Below are 9,741 nucleotides of genomic sequence, written 5' to 3' on the forward strand. Positions count from 1 at the left end.
TTAGGAAGGTTGAGAACCACTGCTCTATGCAAAGAATAATAACAATAACATTTTTCACTGAAGGCAGGTGAGGTTATCTTCCACCTTCCTGCCATTGTAAAACGGTCATCATCTTTTCCTTCTCCTCAAAAATAAAACTCCACTATACTTTTTTAATATTCCCATTTAAATCCATACCTTCTCTGGCCCTATTCCCAATTACTAGGAAGTTTTGTCTGGTCATTAACCAACTACCTACATTTCCCTGAAAGATTTATTTATATTTCTAGAGGAAAATGAAACAATAATTGCTTCTACCCTCTCAGTTCAGAAAACCACATATGCTGTCCTCAAACCCAAATCACAAATGCTGAAGATTATGAATAAGAGGAATGTGCATTTGCTTATGTTACAGCTATTAAAGGAATAGCTAGACTCTTGCATTGAGAACAATCGGCTCATTCTTGACCTAGCATCCTATTTCTCGTTCTATTCTCTGAGCTAATTGCTTATATAAGCATGCCAATTTGCCTTGATTATAGAATTCTTAATAAACGAATGTTGTTTACATTTCACGAGTGTATTTGAATTTCACTCCAGGAAGCCAAGCTCATCAAGTCTTTGTAAGTGGAAAAGCCAGAGATCAAAGCAAAAGGCCTGCATTGAACCAACAAACAATTAGGCTGGAGAATAGAGGCCTAAGCAAAAATGCAATTGATTTATTGAGTGTTGTAGTCCAGAAGTACACCTCAGAGTCACTATTCACTCTTTAGTTGTAATATAGAGAACTTTCTCTGAAAATTTCCAGTATGATTATGTGATGGTCATTTCTTAAATGGTTCATTAAGTCTCTCTGACATTCCACAGGCTTTGATCCATGTCTTCTGTTTCTCACCTTGGTAGTTTTGGTTGACTTAAACAGCTCTGGGAGTTTTGTTGTTTAACTTTTCCCCACTCTGCCTCATTTCTCCAAATTTTCTGGTACCTCTTACACAATTCCTTTCCTACTACACTCCTCACTGTGGTTTTAACTTTTGTTTGGTGTTCGAAGGAAGCAGAAAAAGAGGAAGACTCACTCCTCTAGCACAGTGGCTCTCAACCAAGGCTGCATGTTCAAATCTCTGAAGGAACTTGTACTAAAACCCCCGAAGTTCAGGCCACCTTGCAGACAAATTTATCAGAATCTCTGGGCGTGGGACCCAGGCATCCATGTTTTTTGAGGCTCACAAAGGATGTCAATATGCAGTCATGTTTGAGAACCGCTGTTTTAGCTTTCAATCCCTTCCTCATCTGACCTTAAATAAAAAAGTATTCAGCCAAACTTCCATGGGGGTGTGGGGGAAGACAAGGAATAAGTCAGTTTCCTACGGAAATGGTCAACTCAAGGCAGGACCTGAGATAGATAAGATCGGATACCTGCAGGCAGCAGTCACAGGGCCCAAAAATGTGAAGAATTGGACACCTTTCCCAAAGCCAACAAGTTTTTACTGTAAAGTAGTCCATGGGCACCTTCTACCACACAGAAGTCCATCAGGGAGACTGCCCCTGAAGACAGCAGGGTCTAAACACCTCAAATCTTTCCGCTTCTGTCGCAATGGATACAGGGCTTCTACGTGCAACAATGCTTCCTCAGCAAAGAAGAAGGTGGACTATTACATGTGAAATATGAGTCACTAAAGTCAGCCTCACACCACACAAGAACACTGAAGGTGTGATGAGGGGAACACCTCTGGTATGTCTATGAAAAGTTGGTGATAAGGTGCCTACCTGTGAGCTCTGATGCCAATAGTCATGGTTGTTGCTTTTAAGGTTGTAAAAAGAAAGTACACTTCTATCTACATCAAACGCCATTATACCTCCAAGTGGGAACTTGGCATTTCCCAAATAAGGAATTCCCAGCTATCTTGGCCCACATCTGTGGGCCTTCGTTGAATCACAGTCCATGCGGCAGCCCTCCAGCCTACCAGCTCTTCCCTAGACATGGCTTCCATATTACATCATATCTGTCAGAAACTGCATAGTCCTCCGTGTTATGCTGAAAGAGAAGGTTCTGGAGAGGGGAGAAGATCCCCTGCAGAATGAACAGACACCATCATCAAAGATAGACAAGAGGCAAGTTATCTCTGCAGCCAATGCTCAAGCAGGTGAGAGCTAAGGTGCATGAAGCCTCTCTACAGACACCATGACCCACAAGCCTGGGGACATACTTCTGGTGGTGGGGGAAGGGGACGAGGCCCCCACTGCAGAGTGGAAGAGCCACTCTACAAGGGGGCACCTGCCAAGCAGCTGCACAGCTTGTAACCCAGCTGCCTTCCTAAGCAATTCCAGTTTGTTCTTTTATAAACTGTTTCTGAGAGGATTCCAAGTACCCGCACCCTCTTGCAAAGGAGAGACAATCATCTGGAATCAGTGCTTCTTTTATTAGCCACTTTTATAATATCTATTACTTATTTAATATTAAAGGCCCGGTACACAAAATTCGTGCGGGGGGGAAGAGGGGAGACAGAATCCATCAGCCCCGACTGCACCCTCTCACAATCCGGGACCCCTCAGGGGATGTCCGACTGCCGGACATCCATCTTGCAATCTGAGACCGCTAGCTCCTAACCGCTTGCCTGCCTGCCTGATCGCCCCTAACCACTCTGCCTGCCTGCCTGATCGCCCCTAACCACTCGGCTGCCTGCCTTATCACCCCTAACTGCTCGCCTGCCTGCCTATCGCCCCTAACTGCCTCTGCCTCGGCCCCCCGCACCCAGGACCCAGGTTTCCCTCCTCCGGTGAGCCTCAGGCAACCGGGACCCAGGCTTCCTCCTCTCTGCTGGCCACAGGCAACCAGGACCCAGGCTTCCCTCCTTCCGGCCGGCCGCAGGCACCTGGGACCCCAGGCAGCACCGCTCAGACCCCGGCTTTGTCAGGAAGGACATCTGGAATGATGTCCGGAAGACGTCCAGTCTATCTGGTCTAATTAGTGTATTAGCCTTTTATTAGTATAGATAAGGATAAGAGAGCCCACTTCACTTTGTCCTTATTCCCCAAGCCTGAAGTATGAAAACAAAGAGCATGTTTCATTGAGATCAAGCCCTTCAGGCCACAATTTCTGTCAGGTCGAAGAGATTTCCAGAACAAACAAGAGCCTATACTTATCTTCTTCTTTGAGCCCAGGAGGAAACTATAAGACCCTTCTCCACTCTCAGGTGCTGTCAGTCAATGTCTAGACTCTGCAGGTGGCAGGCTCATCTCAAGGAGGCACTGGTCAAGCCAATGCTAGCTATGTCTTGGGTTCGAAAAGACCTTCCCATCATCAGCACTTTTCATACAGTTTCTGTATGAGCAGCTCTAATGGAGAGCTCACTATTCAATATTTTTAAAATATATTTTTATTGATTTCAGAGAAGAAGGAAGAGGGAGAAATAGAAACATCAATGATGAGAATCACTGATCAACTGCCTCCTACATGCCCCCACTGGGGATCAAGCCCACAAACCCGGGCATGTGCCCTGACCAGGAATTGAACCGTGACCTCCTGATTTATAGGTCAATGCTCAACCACTGAGCCATATTGGCCGGGCTCACTATTCATTTTTTGACAAGTCTAAATGTTAGAATACTTTTCCTTAGGCTATGAGACATTCAGTCACTGCCCCTGGAAATTCTACTCTCTAGACCACACAGAATACAGCTACATACTTTTCTACACAAAAGTTCTTCAACAAATGAAGTCAGCTAATGGACCACATTTTACATCCTGGAAATTTTACACTTTCAAGTGCTATGGTTTTTAAAAATCTCATGACTATCCTAACAGTTGTATCGCATTTATACAGAGGAGGAAAAATCAAGGACCAGAGGGAAGAGTTTAACTTGCTCAAGCTGGTGCAGCTAATATAGTTCTAGAAACAAAGTCTTCTGCGTCCCAGGCCAATTCTGTTTGCTAAATGAGAGGCCACAAAAAGTAATTCTCATCACTTAAGGATTTAAGGGCCTGCATACCTTTTCTCCCCCATGTTTCATCAGCTTACATTGCTGCCAGTCTCTCAGTAGAGCCAAACATTTATATTCAGAGTATAGCCTTTGATCAACTTCGACTCTAGATACCTATATATATATATATATATATTGGTACCGTGAAGGGAAGGGGAGGGAGGAGGAGTACACCGAGATGATGATGATAAGCACAGTCCTAAGCATAAATCTCTACTTTGAGAATAAAACAGCTCAGGGGATAACTGCCTAGGATGAGGCTGCAATGGCACAAAGTGACAACTCTTCACCCCCCTTCTTTCCCAACAGGAAAAGGGATGTGAGAAAACAAATCAGCACGCATCTGAGGATGGCCTCACTTCACTGCTACCCACCCATCTGCTCAGCAGACTTCATGGCAAGAGCTCTCCTTGGAAGTGGTTGAAAGGGAACAACACCTTGCAGTGGGAGATCAACTTAATTGGAAAGACTTGACCTTCCTTGTCCCTTTCACAAGTAATTACACTTGGAGTGTAGGCACTGCACTGACAGACTGCCTCTTCCCCCTGATGTGGAAACCCCAACCTTCCCCACCAAGTAGTTCAAGTCTGCCTGCTTAGGGAAAACCGAAGAGCGCACTTTTAGATTAAGTGAACATTGAACTCCATGCCTGAGAACAGGACAGTACAGTGAAGATGCCAAAATGTCTGACACCTGAAGAGAAGCATCAAGTGCACCCCACTTTAACCAATCTAAGAAATGTCTGCCAATTTTATAGTTGGATACTTGCATTTACCTGATTTAGTTGGTTTGGGTTTGGGGTTTTGTTTTTGTTTTTTACAGCTTTACTGCTAGTCCCCACCCCCCACCACCAGCTTTTTTTCCTTCCCAGTTCTAGGCTTAAGAAAGTATAATATAATTGGGGGGGGGGGGAGGGGGGATGCAGAGATCCAAATCTGGGTTAAAATCCTAGATCGGCTATTCTATGACCTCAGGCAATTTCGGTAACCTTTATATCCTCGACTAAAATGTTGCCCATAGCTGCAGTTATTGTGAGGATTACATGAGAACATGTAAGCATGGAGAGTACTCATAGTAGGAACTCAGAAAATGTTCCTGCTTCTCCCTAAACAAAATGACCACATTCAACCTCAGGGCAAGCAAAAAAAAAAAAACGGAAACTGACTCAAATTAATCACATACCAAAGCTGTTCCCAGTATTTAACATAGGAGAAGACTGCCCTAAACCATCACTTCCTAATCTGTCTTCTGTAATCTGTTGGATGAGCAGCCTGATATCTGATATCCCAGAGATACAGCAGCTGGGATACAAGGCTTAAAATTATCCTTTCCTCTGAAACTCAAAGAAAGAATCCTGAGGACAGCTCTTTGACAAGGGCAGTGGGGGACAAACAGCGACTGCAAGCCATAAATTCATGAGTAATAGGAGTATCTACAGTAGAAAGAGGTACTCTTGAACAAAGATAATCAGTTGTTCACCACACCCAAAATCAACTTCCTAGTGTCATCTCTGAAAATAAAGGACATGGGAGTGTTAGAGTGTGTGCATATGTGTGATGTTCCCAACAATCAGACAGTGTTTAATAATGGAGAGCCACAGAGATATCCTATATAATAAAGAACTAATATGCTAATTAGACCAAACAGCCAAAGGACCGTCCAGATGACATTCCAGACTAAGCCAGGGCTGCGAAGGCAGGCCGGGGCAGCTGGAGCTGCAAGGGCCAGGCCCCTTGCACAAATTTCGTGCATCAGGCCTCTAGTTTAATTATAAATATGCGAGACCCCAAAAATACAGGTCAATGTTACCTGTAAAATACATAAAATATATACACCCTAAAGAAACAAAAGTTGAAGCAGATAATTAAATGTACAATTTATGAAATACTTCCATCAAAGATTGTAACAGAAACATCGCACAGGGAGGGGTGAGACTCTCCTTAGGAGGATTAAGCTCCTAAGAATTGGATCCATGTTTTACTAGTCATTAATTAAAGTTCAGTTAACAAGAATTTATTGAAAAATCTCATTTTTTCCTATAAAAATACTATTATATTTTAAAGTTTACCCCTCTATTGATCTTAATTCAGCAGCTTTCTACTCTTTCCTCTCACCTTTCCACTCACACCCACTAATTTTTTTAGATTTATACAATTTAACTCATATAGACTGAGGAGGGTGGGGGAACAGCCATTGAGTAGGTTTGCTCTCTCTTAAGTTTTCCAGAAATAGATGGACTTCTGTCACTTTTATTTTTATTTACTTTTCCCCAATGCATTAAATATTCTAGAGCTTGGAGGTGGGAGGAATTGTTTTCTATGCCTGAAATGGCTCGTTAATTATTGATGTACTAAGCCATACTTACAATGAGGCGCTTGTATAATTTTCTGTACTGTATTACTATCTGGTTTTCCCAAAAAACACATATGATCTTTAGCATATAGGGGGGGAGAGAGGGAACCACCTAGGATCAATAATGCCAAAATGATTCCCAGTGCCTCAGAGTAGAGAATGTCTCCACATATACACTTAAAAACTTGCCAATCTAAAATTTGATCTCCAGAATTAAATGGTTTGAGCTGATTTCTTAAGCAATTCGTGAAGAAAAGCAAAGTTGAGAGCATTGCATATACAACTTCAGAAACTGACCCGAAGAGAAATCATAACTTTGAATTTCTATCAACCCATACATATTCCCTTTAATTCCACTTGTAGATTTTCAAAGAGCAGCTGGAGCTGACTAAGGAGTGACATTAAACACCACATCAATGGGCCCCCAAGCTGAGATTTTCCCAAAACAAAAGTTTTGTCTCTATTCAAAAAAGGTCAGCCTAGTGCTTTTTGTTTTTGTTTGTTTGTTTGTTTTGATAGGCTTACACTATTGTAAACAATTACAAAAGGAGCCGCATCCAGTAATTGTGTGTGAGCAGAGTAAAAGTAGCCACAACAACCAGCCATTACCCCCAAGGAGCTCATACTGTAGAATCATAAATGTCTGCATATTAAATTTGTGACTGCTAGACTTAATAGTAACACAAATCAACCATGTTAATGACGGAACGTTGTTTTTCTAAGGATTAATTCATACCATGTGTTATTAATCAGCACCGTAACTGAGAGCTCATGCAAAACATGCTATCCCAGTTGAGCAGAATTTAATTGCATTATTGTTATCTGGTTTTCCTGTGTCACTGGCCCTTCCACTGCAAGTCCCTCCACACACACACACAGCACCACAGACCATGGCATGGATGGACAGAAAGAGAAAACTCAGAGCTGGGAGTAAGAACCATGTGTCTGGTGGGAAGAGGATTTGGAGTAAAAAAGGCTTGTCTCTGGAAAGGCAAGTCAAGTATGCGCCCAGGCTGCCTTGAAAAGTAATTAAGCCTATGCTGTTTCATTTCAGAGGGTCCCATCTTGCACAAGGTGGGAGCAGCTGTGGGAGATCACAGAAGATTCAAAGCAAGACAGGCAGCCTCATCTATCTCCCGACTGCCACACCAGCTTCCCGGTGGTGTGAAAAAGCGCGTGGCCTCTGTTCTCCCAAAGAGCACAAAGCTAACCTGCCATCCAGAACATGATTCCCGATATCAAACCGGGCCTGAAAAGGGACCAATTAAATGTCCCAGTCAGGGTTCGGACTCGGGTCCTTTCCCGAGGTGGTGAGCTACAAGCCAAAAACCCGCAGGCAAACGCAAAATGTGGCTGCCTCTAGCACAAGTTCCTCTTGCTTCCCAGCCTTGCAGGCAGCGGTTCTCAACCTGTGGGTCGCGACCCTTTGGGGGTCCAACGACCCTTTCACAGGGGTCGCCTAAGACTATCCTGCATATCAGATATTCAGATTACGGTTCATAACAGTAGCAACATTACAGTTATGAAGTAGCAACGAAAATAATTTTATGGTTGGGTCACAACATGAGGAACGGTATTTAAAGGGCCAGACGGTTGAGAACCACTGACTGGGAAGAGGGAAATGTACAAGTAAAGTGTAAGGAAGAGGAACGCGTCCGATCTGGCCTGTTCCCTTCCCGCATCCCTTAGAAGAGGCTGGGATACTACAAATCAAAGTCGGGGACCAACTGCAGTAGACTCTGGCTGGGGCGAGGGGGCGGCCCACCACACCCTCTTGAGCTCACAGCACTGACCAGCAGCGGCAGGGAGGGGCCCCCAAACTTAGTCCCAGCCGAAAAGGGAGAAAGAAGGGATTTTTCTGTCTTGGATTTGAAAAGCTGTAAACTTAGGAGAAGCGGGTTTCGGAAGGGAGCCCGGGACTTGGCTGGTATGGGAGGGGAGGGGTCGCGCCTGGAGTCAGAACAGCTCGCAACACGTCCCCGCAAAACAGCACATTTTTGTGGTTTTAGATTTAAGACCAAAAGGAACGCGCTGAGGCGAAGCTCCTCTCGCGCCTGGGGCTCAGATGCCCTCTCCTCGCTGAAGGACCAGGGCGCCGCACTGCCTAGGGCTCCCTCTCCTTCTCTTTCAGGGGAGCGCCCCTCCGCCTCCAAGTTCCCCTTCGCGCGTAGCCCAGGCCGGCCACATGCACCCACCGGCCCCGGACCCCGCAGGCCGGGATGGTCCGCAGGGACTCCGGGTTTGCGGCTTTTTTTTTTTTTTTTTTTTTAACAATAAGCTTTAGCCACTCGCTACCCCCTCCTCCCCGGCCCGCGCCACCTTTCCTTCGCGCCCACGCCGCACCTCCCGGGCACACGCGCCGCGAGGTGCCTCTCCCGCCAGACAATGGGTTCGGAGGTGGCCAGGCAGCCCGCACCGAGCCCTAGCCCCATCCCGGGACCCTAAGAGGACTGAGCGCGGGGTCTGGAAGGGGGACGGAGAGGAGTGAGGCGGGGGAGGCCACAATGGGGAAGGTGGGCGCCCTCCCCTTGGGACAGGCTTGTTCCCCGCGCGGGGAGAAGGGGAGGGGGTGGGGGTCAGCTGCGCCGCCGCGCACTCACCAGCACGATGGCAAATCGTTCCTCTAGTTCACCTGGCTCCGGCATCGGTAGCTTCAAAGGCACGTTGTGCGCCCTGAAATCGGTCTGCTGCGAATCCATACTCCCCGCGTTGCCCATGTTGGCTGCACGCCGGGGTCGGGGGCTGCTCCGGGCCCCTAGCGTCCGCGTCCGAAATCAGAACAGCTCCCGGCGACCGGCTCCCGCTCGCTGGCGCGACCCGCCCGGCTCCCCGCCCGGCTCCCCGCCCTCCGCTGCGCCCTGGCGACTGTGCAGCGCGCAGCGCTCCTAGCAGCGCTCCGAGCTGAGCCGCCCCCCGGCCTCCTTCATGCTCCCCGCCGCCCCAGCGCCGCCCCGGACTCTTTTCCTCTGGAGGGGTCGTCACGGCGCCGGGCGCCTATCTGCATGTTGCTCCGCGGGCACGCCGCTCCCTGCCGGTGGTCGTGGACAGCGGGCGCGAGGTTCCTCCGACTCGGTCTCCTCCCGGGGCCGCGGTCACCGATGACACTTCCAGCTCGCGACCGGCCGCCGGACACAACGCTCGCTCCGCCAGCACCTCGAGCAGACAAATGCGGCTCGGCGCTGCCGACACAATGCCCCCTCTCGCCCGGCCCCCGCCCCCGGCCCGGCTCCGCCCACTCGCCCCGCGGACTGCCGGGACGCGTAGTTTCGGCCCAAAGTGTCCGCACGCTGAAACCACGCGGGCTCGGGAGGACCCCGCGGCGTTAGGACTGCTGGCAGCAAAGGCAATCTGTACGCCTCTAGAGAGAGCTCATGTCACTTTGGACCCAGCTCACTCCGACAGTAGAAATAACCACCTGGTCATCAACGA

The 9,741-nt window shown here is 47.6% G+C and overlaps 1 protein-coding gene across 8 annotated transcripts in view; it reads right to left on the minus strand.

The window, feature by feature from the left end:
* FMNL2 (formin like 2) overlaps nucleotides 1-9,508 on the minus strand; it is a 302,979-nt gene extending 293,471 nt beyond the window's left edge. For 3 of the 8 annotated variants that reach the window (XM_059704424.1, XM_059704427.1, XM_059704426.1), the window contains exon 1: nucleotides 8,913-9,508. In XM_059704424.1, coding sequence (XP_059560407.1) covers nucleotides 8,913-9,029 — 117 coding nt within the window. In that variant the 5' untranslated portion in view covers nucleotides 9,030-9,508. The remainder of the gene's footprint in view (nucleotides 1-8,912) is intronic. The other 5 variants (XM_059704429.1, XM_059704432.1, XM_059704431.1 and 2 more) reach the window with 3 other exon arrangements.
* Nucleotides 9,509-9,741: the final 233 nt, after the last annotated feature.

The sequence above is a fragment of the Myotis daubentonii genome, chromosome 7, assembly GCF_963259705.1.
Source record: "Myotis daubentonii chromosome 7, mMyoDau2.1, whole genome shotgun sequence".
Lineage (NCBI taxonomy): Eukaryota > Metazoa > Chordata > Mammalia > Chiroptera > Vespertilionidae > Myotis > Myotis daubentonii.